Genomic DNA, 22,975 nt, shown 5'->3' on the forward strand with positions numbered 1-22,975 from the left:
ATTCTCATACATCTTACATGCTTACTATCATTCCACTCTTTCTTTCCTCTCAATAAAACTAAGCATTCTTTTTTGTCATCAGTCTGCCTAGGTTCATCGTGGTTCCACAGAAGGTTTTAGACACTGAGCTGAAGAAAAGCTTTGCCCACTTCAATGAAGGACGCATCCCTGTGAGTGCACCTGGTATTGAGAAATTGATTTAACCTGCCGCTTCATCTGCCACCATGCATTTTAACAATGGTCCACGATTTCATGTGCTAACATATGTGATGAAAAAAAAATTGTGATTTTTTTTCAACAAGACAGACTATTCTACGTTTTCTATGTTATTCTAATTGTCCTGGATTAAAGACAGTGTCTGTAATTCCTGTATTTGTAAGTCCAAAACCAAAGTAAGAAGTAAAACAAACTTGTAATGTCATTCGCTATGAAAGTAGGCCTGTTCAGAAAACAAAGGTGCATTAGGGTGTAATCAGTTGGATTTTCTGGAGATCAAACATATTTTCTAGGTCACATCTCACAAAGCTGACATAGCATAAAGCACATTGGTGCCTAAAAGCTCAAAAAACATGCTGAAGTTTGATTCTTTGTTTTCATGCTTTTTAAAGGAGGTGTTTGCATTCAGCACTGATGTTGTGTCATGAGAAATATATAAAAAAGAGAAATTCAAATTAGCAGTTGTACTTCCCAAGAGTTTATGTATTATAATTAAAAGATATTTTAACTGCAATCATCTTTCATTATGTTTTCCCTTCTTATTAACATCCCTTGTGACACAAATTACAAGATGAGCACAGATGCAGTGAGTGCCTTCAGGGAATTTAAAGAATATGGAACATGTTATTAAAGAGGCTGAAACTGTGTTTTGTGTTGCAGCGCTGGTGTTGGCGACACCCCCGAGGCAGCGATCTACTGCGAATGGCCAGCTTCCAGAACAACATTTACCATGAGAAAGATGACATCAGGTGGGTGTGTTTGGTGTTTTGGAATGGATTTTACTGCTTGTGTGCCTGTCGGTGTAAGCGAGAGTAAAGCTTGTTGCAGATGTAGCTGTGTGTTGACAGCAGGATGTGCTGTTCTGTAGAAACCTGGAGATGATCCTGTTTGGTTGCCAGTCCTCTCTGTGCGTAGTGGTGGAGCTGGACGAGGAGCTGCCCTCACCTGCCGACATCCAGTTAGCACACAGCCGCCTGCGCGCTCTCTGTCTGGGAGGTGGGGATAAGACATGTACTCACTCACACCCACTCACAACACCTGTGCAAACATGTATGTACACACAGCACAAAACTGGACAATATACATGATTGTGACAAACGAAGAATCCACATCTAAGTGAACTCAGTGCACTGAGATAACTTTTCACACATTTTTAGGTTTTAGGTGCAGGCTGAAACATAAAGTTTGACTAAAAACAATAGAGTTGCTGTCCTCTTAGACAACAAAGAGCAGTTACACTTCTTTCAGTTCCTTGCAAGCTTTAAAAGGTAAACTTCACAAGATTTGATAGGAGATTCCAAAGGATTCAGATTCTATACATGGATTAATGGCTGGATTTGGGTTTGATAAAATGCTATTGAAGAGTATCCCTATCCACATCTATCACTAATGGTTATATAAACCTCAGTCATGTTGGATATATTGTCTGAAGGGTTAGTGGCATAATAATGCTTTCTACAAAATGTCTTTGTCACATTTGATAGACGTTATATATGTAATTATAATGTCGTTTTTAAAAGTTGTTTAGGGTTTTTCCACTTTTATAGTGGTAGCTCAAAACAGGCTTTGTGAGACAGACTTAATTGTTGTTTTTGTCACGATGGCACACACAGCACATTCCATGGTTGAGTAAGAACAGAGATGACAAAACCCATGGTCGTCTACATCTGCTGGCCCTGGCACTGAAATGCTGACCCATCTCTCACTTACACACACACACACACAGACTCTCACTCTCTCATGCACATGAACAATGTGTAATGGTTACCAATTATCACGGTTCACACATTTGTCAGCTCAGTGTTTTGTCTTTTGTGGGTGAGTGCTTCACGGCTCAGAGGATTGTCCTGTAAAAACAGCCACTCAGATGTATTTGGTCAGCTTAGCAGCAGTGGGCTTTGAGTCTTCACAGCAACTGGATAAAAATGAAAATAGACTTTGGGGGTTGTATTAATCACTAACCCCTCAGGGATTATATGGATTTTACACTTAGGATCCTGTTCAAAATACGTATGATGATGATTTATTTGAAGGAGGGGATTCTCTTCTTATCTTATATGATTGTAAAAAATAAATACTGTTCTTTTAAGTTTTTACATGCACTGACCAAATTGACCACAATTAGTGCCACATGGTGTCATGACTTATTTTCAAGCTTGACGTCCATAAAAGACTAAGAAACACACAAAAGAGGAATTTACATTAAATTGTCAACTTGATTGGAACAGCAGGAGCTCATGGCCATAAATGTGTTCAACAATGTGCAGTAAACACTAACTAATGATTTACTGAAAAGTGCATCTTCATTAGAGTGGACCTGCTCTTTGTCTAAATGTCTGCTGCTGTATTGAAAGCTTTATTTATAACCTTGTGCTCCAGATCTCATCTCATTGTTGTGTCTGTTGTTTTGCCCCGTTTTCTTCTACAGTTCATCTGATGTGTTGATGTCCTTGTTGTTAAACCCTTTAAGGCTTAGTAGTAACGAAGTAATGATGTCTGAATATGATCTCACTTATTCCTGCTGTGGCTTGTAGATATCTCCACATCTGTGTCGGTGCCTGATGACAAATGGTTATCTACCCTGGAAAGTACCCACTGGCTAGACTACACAAGGTAACGGCTCTGATTGGCCAGTCTGGTGAACCATGCATGCATAACAAAAAATGTTCAGGTTCTTTTTATTCATGGGTTTTCATTGTTCATTATAAAGTTTTCATGTCCAATTCTTAACTGACTGATGAAGAACTGTGATTCCGGGCCTTAAAAAAAGTATGTTTTATAGGTAAATAACACAACATAAAACCTTAACTAAAAGGATGGTAGTCACAGTATTACATTTCAAGTGTAAATAAAGCACCCAGATTCATCAGTATTACTTAGCTTTCTGGTGTTTTGTGATCAACATATGTTTGTGAAATTCATTATACTTTTTAGGCAGTAGTGACATTAATAAATTAGTGTATTCATAGGTTCTTTTGAATCATTTTGCAGCAAAAAATATTTGGTCAATGGATTGTAAAATAACTGCAGGCAAATCGAGCTGCATTCAGATCATTCTGCTAAAGTTTGACAGCTTTATGGGCATCCATATTTATAAACATCAGTATTTGCAGTGCTGTGCGTCTTATTGCTTACATCAGGTATCTCCTTATTTTGTAGATATATTTTTTAACTCTGTATCTGTGTTTGTAACATATATTGTTGTTAGATTAATGTGATTCCATTGTGTATTATCAACCTGCCTCTCTGTGTCCAGGTCCTGTTTGCGGAAAGCTTCAGAGGTAGCCTGCTTGCTTCGTGGCGGTCACCTGACTGTGGCACTGCAAGGTGAGTCACGTGATCCCAGACCCCGGCTTATGTTGTTCAATCCATTCATTATTCACAGCGCCTCCCTCTCATTAATCCCACATTAGGTCTTGCCCTGAAGTGGCTATGTACCAGTAACAAGCACACTCCACTGAGCCTACATGCACACTGTCAATAGGCCTCCATACAAAATGCTTTTTAGGACACAGTTGCACTACCACAACCTCTGAACCGTGAGAGTTGAGGTAGGCTATAAGAATTATGACTGTAATAAAAATTGTTGATCACATAAAATAAAACACAATTGCATATTATTACAGACATAGATTTATTTCAAGGTCTGTCACTGCCATGTGCTTCCATTACCCAGAAAGGTAGGGTTAGTGGTCTGGTGCATTGCTACTTGAGCATCAGGTGAAGGCAGGGGCCTCGATAAGCAAACCCCACGCTACAAGAACTGTCCCTTTGGATGTGCTGAGTGCATGTTGGGAAACTCACAACCCCCTGAGGTTTGTGTCTCTGTGTCGGAGAGTCTCGCTTCGAATGAGAAGGTCACCTCTATGCAACTCTTTGTTGCTGAGAGGAAGATGCTGACTGTTGTTTGTTGTGGAGCAGAGGTGTCAACTGATCACCACCTGATAGTAAGATGGATCAGGTGGCGGGGAATACTGCTGGACAGACCAGGTAAACCCGAACATGAAGTGAGGGTGACCTCAGTGTGTCTGACAGGGGCGCCTGTCTACAGTGCCTTCAACTTTCACCTCCACCAAGGAGCACAAAAGAAAGAAAATACAAGATAATGTTTTGCAGTACTCTTTAAATACTGTTGCTGTCACTGGGCTGTTGTTTACTTTTAATAAACTGGTGTGGCTGCCTATAGTACATTCATAAACACCCACAGAGACAGACCCAACCCTGCAGTACCCAAACAATGGCTGTTTTCATCTAAGGATGTTTATTACTTGCCGCTGGTATTCGACTCTCTCTGTCGCCTATTTGGCCGAGAGGTTCATACATCAGTCATCCCCTCAATCTCTTTGTTGCAGCAGATCTGCCACTGGCAGGATCAGCAGTAAATGCAGAAATGACTCACTACACTCACTGCACTATCCCAAGAAAACTGTCTCTCAGTGAGGCTCTCTCTGGGTCTTTGTCTCCAGCTTAATTTTTAACTACAAGTTTGGCTTATTGTCTTTTATTTGTGTCTTATTCTCTCTCCCTCTTTTGTCAAAGAAGAAAATACAAAGCATTAAGAGAAATACAATTAAATGGTGGTTTTAAATGAAAGGGTTGTGTGTCCCTGAATTGCTCTCATATTGAAAACCATTGGGTGTTTTGAGCAATGCAGGAGGAATTCATCACTCCCTGACTCGTGATCTTCCTGTTTTCATGTTACAGAAGCGGATGATCGGGACATGAGCTGTGTGGTGTCCAGCCTGGTGCAGGTGATGTGTGACCCCCACTGTCGGACCCAGCATGGTTTCCAGAGCCTGGTGCAGAAGGAGTGGGTGATGGCCGGCCATCGCTTCTGCAGCCGTATCAACTACCACCGTGACAACGACAAAGAGGAGGTGAGAGGTCAAGCTTGACACAGAAATTGCAGTGAGGTGTTTGATTGGCTGTGACACTCCTGCTGCTCTATCTCTCCTCCCACTGTGGAGCACAAAAGGTCATCAAAATACTGAAGATACAGGAGAAAACAAAAAAACTCACTTTGCTGATATTACATTCACTGTCAGCAGATGGAACTAAAAGTGAGATGCATCTAACGCTAAGATGAACATGGGACGAGTTTAAGACAAAACTCCAAACATTTTAGACCCTTAACATTTAATTTTCTTCCATCTCTTTTTTTTAATCCCTCTATCCACCTCTTTTGTTTCTAATGTTCCCTCCTTCCACTTTTTCTTTCTTTTGATGCCTTGTGTCCTCTCCTTTCTGTCTTTCTGCTGCTACCCTCCCTCTCATTCCACCCCCTTTTTTTTATTCATTCTTCAAACTTTTCTTTGCTCTTTTCCTCCACTCCCCCTCTCTGCAGGCTCCAGTCTTTCTGCTTTTCCTAGACTGTGTCTGGCAGCTGTGGTCCCAGTATCCCTCTCGCTTCCAGCTGACAGAGGACTTCCTGTTGGCCCTGCACGATAGCATCCACCTGCCACTCTTCTCCAGCTTCCTGGCCAACTGCCAACGAGAGAGATGCAAACGCTCCCAGGTACTGGACACCTGAGAGGGGCTTTGGCATCTTCTGACCGACTGAGAAGGGCCAATAGGTTCTTTCCTGTGCAATGTAGTGATCAGATTAATAATCAGTCAACTTTATTGTGCCATTTAAATTAGTAATACTGTCTTCAACTCATTGGCATTCAATAGAAAATTGATGAAAGGAAATAAAAAGTCTTATAACAAAATTTCTTACTTTACCCAGAACCTCGGGCAGTCCTACACACCTGTCAATGGCTGGCGAGATGTGCTTAATCCAGACTCTTTCTCTGATCCATCGGACCCTCCTCTGCCCCCGGTGTGGGACTGGGCCCTGCAGTACAGCAAACACAGGCGAGACCGTTTCACCCAACCTGTGCCCCCTGCCCCTCCATTCCAGCCGCTGCTCAATGGAAACCTCAACACCAACCCAGACACGCACAGGGTAGGGCTTCTTTTACATGATGCAACACTCCCTCTAGTGGCCATGGCTGGGAGCTCTCAGACAGACAGATGTCAGCATAGACAGATGTCAGTTTCAATGGCGTTGATCTAAGCAGCACATTATATTGCACAGGTAATCTTCACTGATGAATAAAGATGAAAATATAGTCAGTACATTGTATTGGCTCATCTGTATTGGAGAGCTTTAGGGATTGTTACAGATGTTGTTACTGGGAAATTGTCTAATCTGCATTCTGAAATGATATCTTTAAATGCCCTGAGCATTTTCAGCAAACCACTACACCCTCTTGTGGTAGTTAATAAGACATGCATGTAATTCAAATTGGGAGCAGGTTAACTGTATTGCCCTTTACACTCTGATTAGAGGAGTGCAGATCAGTAAAATAATCTTTTTTTAAATTAAAACCTACAGTATGTACTCTTCACGCTTCATAGCTTATGTTTGAGACGCATGATACAAAACACTAGCTTGTAACTGTGAATGAAACCTATAAATCAGTTTTTAATTCAGTTGTTAGGTTATTTTTTCAGGTGGCTTGAATTAAAACTTTAATTAATAGTATCTTTTCTCTTTCACGCTGTCTCATCGGCCCATCAGCTGACTGACATTATCCCTGGCTCAGTCTTCCTCCTCTCTCGAGGCACTTTCTCCTGTCCTGCTAACCTGCTTCCCTGGCGCAGCAGCAGTAGTTCAGGAGTTTACAAGAAGAGCCACCGGAGGGCGCCATCCTCTGAAAATGTGCCTGGCCTGGAGAGGCTGCTCAAAGCTTGGGCCCTGACTGAGTTTCCCCATGGCCTCAGTTCCACCACTGGACCTCAAGGACCACTGGACCCCTACGAGCCCTTACTGCCCCTCCTTATGGGTCCCTGCATGGGCCTGTGGAGGGAGTGCTACCTCCGGGGGGCGCTCCACGCACAGGTACAGTATAAAGGAAGTGTGCTTTAGACAGCTGGGAATACTTGAATATGATGGTGAATCAGGATAGCTTTAAAATAAAAATCTCTATAGACTCTGACAGGATAGTTGAACTGTCCACACTAAGGTCATTACATGTGATGAGGTGCCAGAAACTTTTTGACAACTGGTGTAAATGATAGGTTGGTGTTAATTTGTCTTTTTATTATTATCAAACTTTCTGTGATGAAACCAAAACAGTACTGTTTCGTTCTGCTAACAGGTTACTATCTGTGTGACATAAGTCATATTTGAAACTCCACAACTACATTTTGAGTATTTAGAGTTGAAGTTAAGTTTTTATATTCCCTAATATCTCCCTCAAATCCTCAAAATTTCTCTCAGCTCAGTGTTGCTTTTTGATATTCAAAGTCACTGTCACCAAAGGTTCAAAACATCAAGAGAAGGCTGGGATGAAATGTTAGGATTTGGACTACAGCAAAATTAGAAGGTGTATAATGAGGTGGTACACATTCAAAACATATTTAATATGTACCGTTAACATTAATATGAGTAGATTTTAGCTTATAAATGATGCCCTCACCCTGATATCTACAAATGTTGGGGTAAATTTTTCCACTTTAAGCTGACAGCCAAAGAAAGATGTAATCATTTTACATGTCTGATTAAAAAGGCAAATAGGCTGTGATTTACTGAGAGTAGACATTCATTCAACCCCCAGTTTATACTAAAGAAATTATGCAACAGTATACAGAACCATCAGACAGCCAGCATTACTCAGTGGCTGTCTAATTTAAATTCTGCAGGTTTGAGTGTCTAAGTGCGGATGTGTCATTGAGTTTAGTAAGTGGGCTCCATCCTACACAATTTTTTTTTTTAATCAAAATTGGCCCACAGCACTTCCTGAAGGCTCTGAAATATCCGCTGTTTATAGCCTCGTCGTGTCCTCGGTGTTGCATCCTCTCACATCATGACTGCTTGTTCGGTGGATGACGTTGTCTCTTTGATGTGCAGATTAGTTGGAACTGTTGATCGACAATTCCCAATATGGACGTGGTACAGTCATTGTGATGTCTGTACAGCAGCTTGTCTCTCAGTGTCCCCATGGTGATTTTAAGAATAGTCGAGGGCTGTGTGGGTGGGTACAGTCATCTATTTTAGAGGAGCTGTATAGGAACAAGTAAAACCTATCAAAGGGATAAAACACCTTCTCAAGTATTTCCCCTACAGTTTCACTCAACATCCAACTGCCCATCCAGGCCAACAGATCATTTTCTTTCTTTTCTGCAGCGTTGAGACAAGATTTCTATTAATTCAAAAATAACTGAACATTTGTGATAGGAATGTCTGCACGGTTCAGTTAAAGAAACAGGCCTGAAAATTAGGTCTAGTACTGTTTTAATGTGGTTGTTGTTTGGTGTTTTGTTGCAAGATAATGACAAACAATAAAGATAAAGAAACAACTATAGATAATCCAACTAATGTAGATAGATCTCACTGTTGCTTTTGGTCTTTTCATGGGATTTGTTAACAAGAAGAAGAAATACTAAACCAGTCACCAGTTTAATTTGAAAGGTAATAGGTGGGTTTCACGTGACGTCACGACGCAGCGACGCGAGGGCGCCAAATTCAGACGGAGAGCCGGAAGTGTTTCAGCCGTTAGCTGACTGACGCACTGAGAATCTACCGTGTGGAAAAACGCCTACGTTTTGTGTAGTTTACCGGTGCTCAAATCGTTCCAATAGAGAAAAAGGAAAAAAGCTATTATAGGGTACCAAAAGTAGTCACCCATAAAGGTGAGAAATATTTTTAAAAAAAAAATAAAATTACAGAACAACGCCGTGAAAGGTGGATCTTAAACCTACGTCTCCAGTCGGGAGGAGCTGTCTGCTAATGCCCGTGTCTGCAGTGACCACTTCGTCAAAGGTATGTTAGCTAGCTAACTAACGCTCATTTACATAGTAATAATTATTCGGTTTCCGGTAGTTTTAGGGGACGTTGACTCAGTAGTCCAAATGCTATTTCGCTGTCATGTCATACATTAGAATTTCTATGTAATTGACAAATAAACCCCCTTGTATCCCTGTAAGATGTGTGTTGACATTATAGCCGCTATTGCTAGCTGCTAGCTATACATAACCAGTATAAGAATAAACACCCTGGCGAAGACCAAACGATAATCGTCTTGGAGCCGTTTGGTACCAAAGTTGTGAACCCACCCGCTCACAAAAAAAGTTATATGCCTCCAGGCTTTTGTAGGCTTTCATTTGCTATTTCGTATGATAAGAGGTCTGAAGTACGAGATAATCGGTGATCTCAACAGCCTCGATTGTCGGTAAATCTTTAACGTCCGTTGAAAACTCGCTCATGAGGTACGGGTCACGTCCAACATATTGTTTGATTAATTGTGTGTATCTCCGTCTCGACACGGGATCTCTGCTAATATGTCCTCCGTTGGCTTTGACATATAACTTACTTCCTGCCCTCCATGTGAAATCGCTCCGTGTGCGTGCGTCATCATGATCACGTGACTGAAACCCAGCTATTCTTAAGACCTCTTTGGTGCCAGCAGTGAGGTCTCCAGGACAAACTATTCATGTCACTTTCCATTCTAAGGCGTTCTCCCACCCCATCTCCGCCAACCACCCCCACCCTGTGGAGCGACTAGCCAGGGAGGTGCAGCAGCTCAAAGACAAGCTAGCACAGGTGTCCACCAGCACGGATCTGAACCCACCCACCAAGACAGCTGACCCCCGACGGACCGACACCAATCTGAACCAAAACACCAACAACGGCACCTTCCTCTTCCCTGCGTCAAGGCCTCAGGGCACGGGTGTGCCCAGAGTGGCACCCCCTCCTACCTCCACCAACCACCAGACCTCCAGGGGCCCTCCGCCGGCCTCAGCCCCACCGTCCAAACCCAGCCACAAGGACAGCAGTGGCAGCAGCAAGCACACCTTCCTGTTTGGGCATTCTTCTGCAACAGATGCCCGTTCTGATCAGCGCTACTACCCAGCACCCAATAACGCCAAACTTCCCAAGAGTAATGGATCAATAGCTTCCTGATGTCTGGCCTTCACCTTTACTGTTCTTGTATATGAAACAGACGGTTCCACCACCTGCCTGCACCGTGTGACACTGATCAAACTCTCTCTGGTGTCATGTAATGAGGAGACCAAGGCTTATGTTTCCTCTCAAACCCTATTTGATAGATTCAAAGTGAATAGAAACATGTGGGTGCTGCACAGTGAGCTGCAGTTGTATGAAATAATCAGTGTAAGATCTCTTTACTCTGCTACTTATCCTCTGTACTGTATTAAAAAATGTGACAGTTGTTTTGTATATTTGCAAAAACAAATCCTGGTATTCAATATTCCTCTAATGAAATGTTCTAATTACAGTGAAGCAAAAAGAAAAAAAGAATAAGGGCTGAAGATGCTTAATAATGTATAACTAAAAAGGAACTTCATAAGCACATATTGCAGTATCTCAGAATGCAGTAAGAAACTGCCATGACGCACTTTGTAAATGTCATACCACCTTTCGAGAAAGAAAGACAGCTTGTAGTTTCCATTTTAAGCTTCTTATCCTAAATGGGCTGCAGTGACTGGGCAGGGCCTAGATAAGTGGTGTCATAAGTTGGTTCTTGAGACAAGTTTGAAACGACACAATGCAGTGAACGCACGAACACACATCAGCATTTCACTGGAACTAACCTGTGACCTGTGTGACCGTCAGGCTACATGTCTCTAGAATTAAAAATTTTTTTTTTTTTTTTTACAAATAGCTCCTTATATCTTTGTTATGCTAAAGTTCTAGTTCAGCTTATAGGAAAGTAGAATTTTGTTTTGAAAAAGAACATTTCTGAAAACTGTCATTTTTGAACTCCGGGCGCTGCGACCAGTGACTTTAATGTGGAATTTAGGGCATGAGAGCTATTTTGGTACTGCTCTCATATCGCTCCACTTGCATGCGTGCTTGGGAGCAGCGAGAGGCCTATATTCAGTTCAGTGTTATGTTTGCCTGTACATGTCTGGATGTGGCCACAGTCACTGAATATTATTGCAGTATAAATGAGTTCCTGCATGACAGAGATCATTTCAGGGCTTTAGTTATATAATCTTATCTAAACTTTTGTCTTTCAAGTACGTTTGACCATTATGGGTCAATTTTTGATGTCATAAATGTAGATACGTGTGATTTTTGACCAAATTTAGTATTATTTTGAGAAATTCTCCATCATCTTGGTGAAACTGAAAAACAAAAATATTATTCTGCCTATTTTGATCGCCGTACCTTGACGAGGTACCAGCGAAGAGAAGCTTATTTCCTCCTCTTTTTACCATTATTTTTTTGTTGTCCTGTCTGGTGGTGTATTAGTATGCAGCCTGCATTTAGGTCAAGGACTTGGAAGTGTCTGACTGTATTTAAATCACAGAGGGAAGTATCCAGTCCTGCGCCTTTAAATCCAAACAGGTTTGTCGTTCGCATGATGTGGGTGTCAAGTAGATGCACTGGCGTCATTCCCACAGATGAATGAATTTGCACCATCATGTGTTTAAAAAAAAAAGCATGTTTTTTCTAAATAGATTAAGGCAGGATAACAGTTGTTAGATGTGACTGATGCCGACCTTCTCTCATGTCAAAAGGTACCTCACTTGATAGCACTATGAATTATTAAATTGTTGTAAATATTCCATCACATCAATATTGATATCAGCTACAATTTCAGAGCGTTCCAGGTGTGATGCTAATGCATTTGCTTGTCTTCCATGGAAGAAAAACACATGGTCACCATTGTCCTGTTGCATGGAAAACCTGATTTGATCTTCTGCTTACACCTGTTGGTCTGTATGCTTGTATAATTTAATGGTTTTGGTACGAACTTCAATTTGCCAGATGTACATATTTTTTTTTTGTATCAGCATGTTTTGATCCTGATAAATAAAAAGTGTTATCAGTTCATAAACTCTCACCTGAGTTCATAATTTGAGTCTGTTCCACGAAAAAGAAAACACCCAATTCTCGTACACAGCTCACAAACTTTATTTTTTAACAAAATAAATATTTACAATATGATCTGGAACACTTAGAAAGTAGCATGGCACTGTACAAACAATAGAATTTAAATTTAAAATCCAACGGCCTTGCATGATATGTACAGTCAGAATAAAACTATTTGACAATCATGTGCAAAATGCTCAATACTGTAACAGGAAATGTACAAAGTAAGAACTGGCCTGACAAGAAATGTTAAATATACAAAATATCTACTGCACAGTTAACTTCGTGTAAAGCTCTGGTTTGGTCGCTCCGGTTCCCGACTTTCGTTAGAATTAAGTTTTTTTTTCAAATGTTATTTATACAGAAGTTGGTAGAAAACCTACATGCTATTAAAAATATGAATGAGGTGTTTTTCTTGATCGGTACATTGTTTCACGACACTTTGGGATAAAATGAACCGAAACATAAGAGACCCCTCTTTCGTATTTGTTATGCTGACGTGCAGGTTTCCAACAGTCTATGCATTTTGGCACTTTAAACCTACGGATGTTAGTGTCATGCATTCTCATGTTTCACCTGATTACCACAGACGACAGAGCAAGGCCGACTAAAGTAAGATGACTATTAGATGTAGTCCACAGTCACCACACAGCTTTCATGGCAGTGGCAGTGCATTAAAAAAAATCAACCTGGTCGTAGGCAAAGAAACCAGAAGTCCAACAGCAGAGGAGAGACTCGACATTTCTCTCATGACAGAGTTTAAAGTTTACCCCCACCGACTACCGTGCTCCTTCCCTGTACACTGCTGCTGCAGGATGCCGTAGGGCCCGTTGAAGTACCCAGAGGAGGACGGGCCCAGGCCTCCCAGCTGGCGGATGGACTTGCACATGGGGCAGGGGTAGTCGGACAGGCCCTCAATGTCCTCGAAGGCCAGGTTGACAATCTGGTCACAGCAGGGGTCACAGTACAGGTGGCCGCAGGAGAGGCGCTTCAGACGGGCCTCGTAGGAGATGCAACACTGGCAGTGTGGAAGGTCGGGGCCCAGCGACAGGGAGCCGGTCAGGGAGCTGCTCTCCAGGCTGCCGGCTTGGCTGGAGCTCAGCTTTGTGGGACACCTAAGAGGGAGAGGAGCAGTATCAGAATGTGAAGGTCTTTGGCTTGGCCATATTGGCTTATCACAGATATAAATATATTTAGCATACAGCTATAAGAAGGGTGTTGATCTTCCTTCCTAACTCTCAGCAAGACATTAAATTATTCTCTTATATATGATAGTAGTAGATGTGAACTGTTGGTAGCGTAAAAGAAGCAATTTAAATATATCTGCTTAGGCTGTGGGACATTTTAATGGGCTTCTTTTCCACAATTTTCTGAAATTTAATTGCAAAAAAAAATTAATCAAGAAAATAATCCCCAGAATAATCAATAATGAAAATAAGTGTTAGTGGAAACACTAAGAATACGATACAACAAGCCTGGATCAGGCTTTTCCAGTGCACAGTAAAAACAGATTTGTTGGTTGGTGCACACACATTTGTTCCGTGGAATAAATAACTGGTAAAACAAGACTGAAATGATCAGGGTTAGGGTGGAGTTAGAGTGATTGCTCAATAATCTGGACTGTGGAGGAGTGTTTTCTGACATGAACGTGTCTTTAGACCGAGACTGTATTTTCCTTGTTACGTAGGCTCAGGTACAGTCTGTTGTTCTGGTGCTGGAGCTCTGCCTTCCTCATTACTGGCTCCGATTGCTACCTGTATCACTGACAAATGAACATCAGATTGTCTCAACTAATTAGACATTAGGTGACTGCATAAAACGTAAATGCTAATAGATGGTGCTCAGGCTCTTTCTGAGGCATTTCAATGAGAAAGAAAATCGTTTATGGTAATATTCCTGGATTCCCCATGGACACACCTAAGAGGAGACGGATTATAAATGGCTTTGTTGGATTTCATTTTCATTGACTCTAAATTGTGTAACATAAACTGGTATCAGTGAGGCAAAGCTGGAGAAAATGAGAGCCAATAATGTCTCAGAAAAACCTGTTGTCATAACAACTGCGAAGTGACGGACGATATTTCCCCTTAGTATTAAAAAAAAAAAAATCCTCATTGAAAAAAACAAAAACATGTCATTCAGATTTTTGCAGTTGCCATTTCCAGTGAGGATTACACAATTAAGGATTATCCAGAGTGGTGAATTTTAGAAAGGTACAAGCAAATCTGTCACAGGAACAAACAGGTGTATTATAAGAAAAGCACAGTGATATTACAGGAGATTGGAGACAGGTTAAAGCACTCTGTAAAGTCACTGCTGGTTGCCAGGAGTGTGATTAATTTTCGGTTATATCCGCTGAAATTCAGGTTGATCGATCACCACTCACCTTGACGACGACGAATCTTTAAAGCAGTCGAAGCTGAGAGCTGCTAGGATCCTCCACAGCAGGTCCATGCCGGTTCCTCTCATGGTAAAATCCAGATTTCACCGACCTGCTTTCTGCCGAGCATCATATTTCAACAAACAGCAACACCACGGAATCTGTGCTGTCTTTAAATTCAGGACAAAACAACCTCCCCTAAAAAAAAATCTGCACCACCCCCCTCCTACGTTTTTTACATATGCAAATGAAAAGGATGTGCCATCATCATCACCATCATCATCATCATCCTCAAGCATGTGGAGGGAGGTAAACAAAGCGCTACTTTCATGTCGTGCCGCTGTCTGCGCGTTTGAATCGCTTTCGACGGTTTCTCCGGTCGTTTCTCTCCCTTCCTCCTCCTCCTCCTCTTCCTCTTCCTCCTCCGCACCGGCAGCGGCAGAGAGGCGCAGATGAGGAGTTTCATTTGCATCAATCAGAGGGAGACATTCACACGCCTGACCGGACCTCACCAATGAGCTCAAAGTGGAGCAGGAGACTGAAATGGCCTCAAAATGCCTCAGATACCGGTGAGGGTTTGAAAAAAGAAAAGGTTTAATGTCGCTCAGGATCGTGTTTTTTTAAAACGTTCATCACCAGAAAATGATAATAATAAATCTACATACATGGATCCTTTGATTTGATGTTTACAGCTCGGGATTTTGTATTAAAGTGCGTCACTATAATAATATAATCATTATAACGAAAGACATTTCCGCATAAAAAAACGGAAACAGTATTTCTATTAAATTAATTACACTAATAAATGTATATCATGTCATGTCAAGCAGTATATACAGATTACAGTTATTATAGTTTTCACACAAAATATTGTATATAGAAATCTTATATAAAACATGAAAAAAAATTTGGACTGGATGTTTGATCGATATTTGTCCTGTATTGCCTAAAGTGGCCGCTAGATGGCGACAAGTATTTGCCTTAAAATCAAAGCTCGAAGACACTAACATTTTATCATTTATTATTTCCTCCTTTAATGAGAAGAGATTATATTTCTACAGTTTAAGTGAAAATATTATAAAGCTTACATGGGCCTCAGATAATGAACCAGGTTGCATCATGGTTTATACTGAGGGAATAAACACAAGGTCAGTAGTGAAGACATTTGAGCTGCTCAACACATGTACCTGTGCAGTTTTATAAAAGGCCTGCATTTCCTACTACAATTCATTACAGCATTTACAACTGCAGATAAGGGCCGGGCCCAGGCACATCATTAAATTGGCCCTTGCCACGTTATTGTGTGCAGGAAATTTGATCACGTTTGGAAATTAAATTGTGCGTCAGACAGGTATGACCTTTCAATTTGTTAAGGAGGGTAAAGAAGACACAATTAAAACAACAATTACAGACAACAGCTGTGGATACACACACACGTCTGGTACACACTGTAGAGCTGCAATTTGTTTCTGGAGGTGTGTTTCACTTTGCTGAGATGATAATCGGGCGTGTCAGGGCTTCAGCCGGGCCAGCTGCCGGCTGCTCCGGGGTAAAGTGTGTAGCTGCGTTCATCTGCTCTGTCATATAACCAGCAGGTTCCTCTGAACGGCCATGCCCCCTTCTCTCTCTCTTCACTCCTTTCTTTCTGTCTCTGTTGCAGTAAATGACACATGATGATCGGTTCATTCATGTAAAACAGTACTGATACTGATTGTTGAGCCTGATCAGGTAATGATACATCAGCCAATTTTCTCCTTTTAAAAAACACAAACACATAACACAAACAAGCATTTTAATGAGACTGGACATCTTACTCTCAGGATTAAAAGTAAAAATCTCAGGTCATCTGTTGCCATCATCAGGCCCATCAGCCTCAGCTACTTTGTGTTTAGTGTGTGATAATTAGAAAATGTTAGCATGCAAGTACACTTAATTAAGATGGTGAGCATTAAAACTGCTCAACATCAGCACCAAACAGAAAGACAAAAAAAAAATGTAACCCAAAATTCAAATTAATAACTGCTACACCCTGTAGTATTTAATGTACTGGCAATACAAACCTGGCTGTTTTTGCGTTGGCCAGTTCATCATAGAGAAATGAATGTAATATATGTTCTGCAGCTTTGTGATAATGTGTGTGATAACTACCGATAATGTGTCACTTTGTCACTCTAACATTCGCCCTCGCTATCAGACTGAGCAGGATAGAAGGTGGAGGAGCTGCTGCCTGCAGATAGCAGCCCTTTAGTCCAGCTGATCAATAGATGACCCAAACAGACAAAAGCAGCTGAAAGCCTAAAACGAGATGAAAGCCCTCATCTGATCTGCCTGCTCCTGATGACAATCGGACGACAGCTGGAGAGTCAGTGGAGATCTGACTGAAAGACCTGAAATGCTGGAGGCACAGCGGAGGAGTTACGCACATATGTTACCATGAACGAGGTCACATGGTTTCAGATCAATGAGAGGTGGGGGGGGGGGGGGGGGGGGGGGGGGCATCCTTAGAGAGAAGTATTTATGTTTATTTCCTGGATGAATGAATGAGGATTCATCAGTTCATAGGTTTTCATAGTGTTGTTTTATGAGTTCAATTTTTTTTCACTGTTTTTCAATGTCTCAGTAACTAAGTTTTATTTTAGTTTTTTATTATTTTACAGGTTTTGTTTTTTTTTTTTTTTTAACATTCTCAGTCAGTATTTATTGCTACTAGTGGTTTGAAGCCCACAGAAAACAAGTACCTTATAAAAGAAGAAGGTACAGGAAGTGTCTGAAGAACAGACCCATCTTCATCATGGTTCGCTTTGTTTTACTTTTGTTTTGAAAAAGACAGAAATTTCCTTCAGTAGCTGGTTCCTTAAGAAAAAAGACTGAATACTAGACCCACTATCATCAAGGGGCCAAAAACACAACTCCAAATGAGTTATGTTTTTACTGGGACACTTGAAGAGGGCAGAGTCCTCATTAATGTTCATAGTAACACCTGTGCTTTCCCTATTATGACCTGATCTGAAGACAACCTGTTTCGATCCCTCCAGAATTCTTCCCATCTCTGTTCAAGTTGATGCAAGCTGGTGAAGCTGTGCTAGAAGATTTACTCAAGAGTATCAGACTAAACAGTTTTACAGGTTTACTTTGTCATGGCTTTCTGATGATTTTCATCATGTGAGATCAAATCTGAGGTAAGCAAGAAAATTGGCGAACAAACTCCACAGTTAAAGTCACTGTTAATTTCTAGGCTTTCTGTAACAGACCTATATTTTTATATTGTGGTTTCAGATTGTCATTTATTTAATCACATTCTTACTAAATTAATAGGATAGGGCTTCATTTGTTTTCCACCAGGGGCGTCCTTGTGATTTTTTTTTTTCTTTTTCCTAACATGGCCAATTAGAGGCACGAGCCCAAGCACGTGCAGGGGAGAGGCTCGTCTTGCACAGTTCACTGCACCAACCATTTGGTGCATATGGAGCAAACGACGGTCCAAAGGAGACGCACTGAGCGTGTTGGGTGGACATTGCCCGTTTTCCACCTGGCCGTGTGCATCCCATGTGAAGTCTGACCTTATAGTATTTAGAGTCCCCAGTGGTTGAATCACTCAGGAGACAAATAAATCACCTTTACTGTTTCTGGTTTCATGGAAACCAGTAAACCCCCCCTACTCTTCCTCAGAGGAATGGTGTCTGCTGGAAGAGGGATGGGAGCGGCGGAGGAGGAGGGGGCGGTGTCTCCATCCTAGAAGGATGGTGTGTACTGTGTAGTAAGTAAAGGGGGCGGAGGGTGGAGGAGGGTGCAGCTCTCTGTTTCTACGTCAGTCTACATCACAGGAGCACACAGGACCTTTCTGCTTCAAGTACTCGGGGTGACTCCCTGCACAGGAAAAAAAAAGCTAATTCCGGTTACCCTAAAACGCGCTGACATTCCCACCAAAAGGTAAGTAGATGAATAATTCTCTGATTTTTATCTTAACATGCCTTTTGATGCACCCAGTTCAGCTACTGTGGCCGTTTTCAACCGTGCATGCAGGAGCAGGATGACATTTAGGAATATTTTCCGTGTGGTTGTGATACAACTCTACATTTATTTATTTATGACAGAAACAGAGTTCATAGGCCTTTGATGCGCAACGCAGTGACCCCTAAACCTGCACCCAAAGGGAATCAAGGCACGAGTGGAACCACGGTGGAAAAAAAATATATCGATTTTAATTAGAAATATTACAATTTGACAGGATCGTAGGATCTCTGACTGCAGATTTTGGCGAAATGCGCCCTTCGTTCTTGTTCTTGCAGGGAGGTCTTGTGCGTTCAGAGCGATCATCATCCATCTCAGCACAGAGGATTCACTCAGTGTAGGAGGTAGAGATGGGAGGGTAGGAGGTTACGAGGGTTATGTTTTAATGTCTTTAAACAGTTCATGCGACCAGCTTCTCATCATCGATCCCGTTTTCTCTGGTTGGCGATGGTTTTGGCACCGATGCCCTTGTCTGTCTCCGTCGCCTGTTCCGCCTCTTCTCTTCATAGTACACGGACATAAATTTGTCGATCGGTCTTAGCCGCACTTTATCTCAGATTATATAAAAAAAAAAGTTTGCCCGTTTATGTGCAGTTGCATTCGATTCGTACAGGATCAGTGCAAGCTCAAACGTGCAAATGTAGCTGGGGTGTCCTGTCCTGCGTCGTGCGCCACAATGACCTTGTAGAAACCCAGTGGGGAGAATATGACGGAGAAAGAGTGATGAGCAGTTTTTTTTTTCTGCTCTCCTCTGTGGTGTTGCTTTGCGGTGGTTTGTGTCAGTGGTGCTGAAACGACTTTGCCCTGAGAGGGACGTTGTCTGATATTGTGTTTGAAGCCTGTTGGATGTTTTTAAACTCTGGTTTGCAAAGAAACAAGGTGATTTTAGCTGCTGGAAAACGAATTTATGGCCAGTTCCGTGTTGAGAGGTGTTGCGTTTTACAACGTGCCTTGTCCCTGTGGCAGCCATCATTGCAGCTCAGTCAATTTCTGAGCCATATATGCATCCAACCCACATGACAGGTGGCAACGATGAGAGCAGCTACCACAGCAAACCTGCAGGATCCTGTCCTCTTTATGTGATTTATAGTTTGTGACTGTACAACTCAAACCCTGACACTTTCAACCTCTTAATTAGTGTTCATGGCTGCAACAAGAGCTTTGGTAACACATTTACCCAGACAGAATATACAAGCTCATCTTTAAAGTAGCTGACAGCAATTCTGTGACATCCTATTGAGAGAAAGTTGACAGAGTCTTTGGGTTTTGGAGTGTCGGTTGAATAAAATGCACTTTTTAAATGCATCTCTGGGCTGTGAGAAATGATAGTGGACATCTTTCACTGTTTTTTTTTTTTTTTTGACATTTTGCAGACAAAATGATTAATTGAGAAAATAATCAAATGAATCCTTTAGATGGGTGATGGCAGTGACAGTGTGTCCATGTTTTTCTATAGGCTGGCTCTGGAACACAATTATCGACATGTTGATTTATTAAGACTGAGCCATCACTCAACATCACTCAGCCCAACAAAAGCAGCGTGACTTGACATCTTTGTGGCAGGTGAGGCCGGCGTTCCCATTTAAAGGACCGTTCACACAGCTCAACACACAGGAGCTCCACTTAAAACCGGGAGGAGCTCAGGGAGCTGCTCTGTTTGGTGTTCTCATTTTCTGCCTGCTACCCTTGCTGATTGGGCCGTGCTCCGGTCTGTCCGCAGAGATTAGCCCTGTCACAAGTTACAACTCGCCTCTCCCTGCAGCAGGGAGCAGTGGTTCTGGATATATTAGCATAACAGCTAAAAAAAAAACAGGCTGGTGCAGTAGAGCACAGCTATACCCCTCAACTAACCTATACAGGCGTTGTCAAGATCAGCAATTAGCACAGCTGTTTCAGTACTTAGACCAGTGCTTCGAGGAACACGGGTTCATTTGTGCTGCATCGGTTTTCTCGACAGATCTTGTGATGCTGCTGCTGAAACGTCCCTTACTGCTAAAGATTTACTGTGGGACTGGGAGATAATTGATGGCCTTTTCCCTCGTCTCCAGATGGGGGTGGGGAGGGGTCGAAGCAGCGATTAGTGTCAAGCACATAACTCTCCATTAACAACTGACAGTGCAGTTTTTTGCCAGAAGAGGTGTCTGACTGTCTCTCCTGTTTTTGTAAGCAAATACATGTGATTAATATTCACTGGCCCTGTCCTTGTTTTTATATTTGTGTCTTCTGTCTCTTAATTAAATACTATTGCAGTTATGCAACAAATCATAAGGGGGAATAAAAATGTATTTTACAAGCCCCAAATTTTCCTAATAGTTTAATTATAATTCTATAGGAAGGGATGTATCTGTAACTGTAATTTCCAAGGAAGATTTATGGAAATATTGTGAAATTTGGTACTAACTGTAGGGGAAATGGAGATGGTGTTCAGTTGGTACACCTCTGATTAATTCCAGTTCATTTGTAGACATAATGTTCTTTTACCTTAGCCAGTGCAGCTGCAAGCAAATATGAAAATCTGTGTGTAGTTGTCAAGCATACAGTTGAAGCCAGGAGGCAGTTATCTTAGCTTAGCATAAGAAACTGGAAGCACAGTAGAGAAATTAGGGAGTTTCACAGGTGCTGGTAGGTGTATTTTTTGGACAGAACTAGGTTAGATGTTTCCCCTGCAAGAAATTGACTAAGCGTATTTCCTAAAAAGTCAGATCACTCCTTTAATATGTGTGTTGTCTCAGAAAATTGTCTCTGTCTTCCATGCAATTAGTACGTAATTACAAAGCCCTTGTAATTAGGAACTTTCTCGGAGTTTTTAAGAAATTATGAGACGTGTAAAATAAAGCATTTCCTCTTCTCTATTGCTCCATTTTAAAGAATAGAGTTCAATAGACTGAAGTTAACACAATAACGAGGTGATATACACCACAGCTCCAGCACAAATGGCTTTGATGCACAGGGAAGCAAGAGCGAACCTTGTAGTGACAACAATCTAATTCACACAACCATGAAAAAAAAAAAACATTACACCCACTGTTCGCTGATAGAGACGAGCTGCAGCAGAGCATCTGGAAAGTGCAGTGGTAATGATATCTCCATACTGAGTCTGAGCTTTATAATCTCTCTCTATAATCCCTGTAGCATATTCCTGGGCGTCTGAGAAGAATTTCTTTCATTCTTGGAAGTTGTGGTGTTGCTTTGCATAAAGCATGTTGACCTGGTTTTATCATATCAGGACGGACCTTTTTTTTTTTTTTTTATCCCCCCACAGTTGTGTCATGGCAGAGTAAATCACTTCGCCACTTTGGTCCACAGTGAAATATCTCCGTGAGATTTGGTGCAGACATTCATGTTTGTCTCGGGATGAATTCATTTCGGTTCTCCCCTGACTTTTCATTTGGCATCATCATCATCATCATCAGGCCAACATTTGAATTTGTACCAGGAAAACTAATGACATCCATCCCACCAGCCTCAGCTGTACTTTGTGTTTAGTGCTGATTAGCAAATGGTTAAACATGATAAACCTTATACCTGCGAAAAAAGACAGCATGTTTGGTATGCAGCTCAAAGCACTGCAGTCACTAAGTACAGCTATTCACTCTTGTCACCAAAGTCTAATCATTACCTGAGGTGATTATGTTAGTAACTGTTTATTTGTCACATTTTCATGATAAATTTATTTTGCTTCATATTTGTAATTTGTCGGTTCTCAGCAGGTCAGTCATTTTCTAACAAACACACCTTCAGTTGAAGAGACGTTCTGCAGTAACTGGAGCTCACAGCACAATTTACTTGCAAACACATTACACTAGTGGTGAATGCTAATGCACTTAACATTAGAAAATGAGACCAGTGTGAGCTGCAGTGAAAAACCCAGGCTGTACACACCGCTGTGTTGCTGTGTTTTGAACTGCACCTCTCAGCTGCCCTCGGTCTGGCTCCTCTTCAGTCCATTTTGCAGTGAGCAAGGCCAAAATGGATGCAGAGAGCTGACGTCACTGTGTTTGACATGGTGTTGCTAGCCGCCTTGGTGCCACCAGGGTGACAGTGCACACTGAGAGCCAGAGCAGGGGAACAATGACGTGACTCATGTTAGGCTGCAGATTCTCCCAAAGGGGACTTGTGCACGTACAGCCCAGCGCTGGGATGGAGCTATGACCCAGTAAGCCAAACAACCAATCATCATGCCCTCCACTCAGGCTGCTGTTATGTCCTTAGCCTGGATGGGCCTGAAGCCATGCAGGAACGTGGAGCAGCTGAATAAAATTGTCACGCCCCGTATGACTGTGTGCAGATGTCACACTGTGGTTGGTGCAGATGAGCAGGAGCTGGACCGAGGTTCTCTGCGAGAGGCTTTTATCGCACCGATACATCACCGGTGGGGGACGAGTCGGCTCTGCCACCTCTGTCCTTGTGGCCAGAAAACAAGACATGAATAATTGATGGATCCCTCACACAGCCTCAGCAGGACTACCCTGGAAGCTCAG

General features: G+C 41.9%; 2 protein-coding genes across 2 annotated transcripts in view; both read left to right on the forward strand.

Annotated features, from left to right (window-relative positions):
- mtmr11 (myotubularin related protein 11) overlaps positions 1-12,031 on the forward strand; it is a 29,743-nt gene extending 17,712 nt beyond the window's left edge. The window contains exons 8-17 of the mRNA XM_041045227.1: positions 83-170; positions 877-965; positions 1,085-1,212; positions 2,751-2,829; positions 3,473-3,543; positions 4,921-5,093; positions 5,561-5,731; positions 5,945-6,163; positions 6,782-7,102; positions 9,716-12,031. Coding sequence (XP_040901161.1) covers positions 83-170; positions 877-965; positions 1,085-1,212; positions 2,751-2,829; positions 3,473-3,543; positions 4,921-5,093; positions 5,561-5,731; positions 5,945-6,163; positions 6,782-7,102; positions 9,716-10,165 — 1,789 coding nt within the window. The 3' untranslated portion in view covers positions 10,166-12,031. The remainder of the gene's footprint in view (positions 1-82; positions 171-876; positions 966-1,084; positions 1,213-2,750; positions 2,830-3,472; positions 3,544-4,920; positions 5,094-5,560; positions 5,732-5,944; positions 6,164-6,781; positions 7,103-9,715) is intronic.
- Positions 12,032-18,302: 6,271 nt separating this feature from the next.
- Positions 18,303-22,975, forward strand: part of sv2a (synaptic vesicle glycoprotein 2A) — a 35,250-nt gene continuing 30,577 nt past the window's right edge. The window contains exon 1 of the mRNA XM_041045213.1: positions 18,303-18,413. The gene's annotated coding sequence lies outside the window, so the exon portion shown is untranslated. The remainder of the gene's footprint in view (positions 18,414-22,975) is intronic.

This window comes from Toxotes jaculatrix, chromosome 8 (assembly GCF_017976425.1).
Source record: "Toxotes jaculatrix isolate fToxJac2 chromosome 8, fToxJac2.pri, whole genome shotgun sequence".
Taxonomy (NCBI): Eukaryota; Metazoa; Chordata; class Actinopteri; family Toxotidae; genus Toxotes; species Toxotes jaculatrix.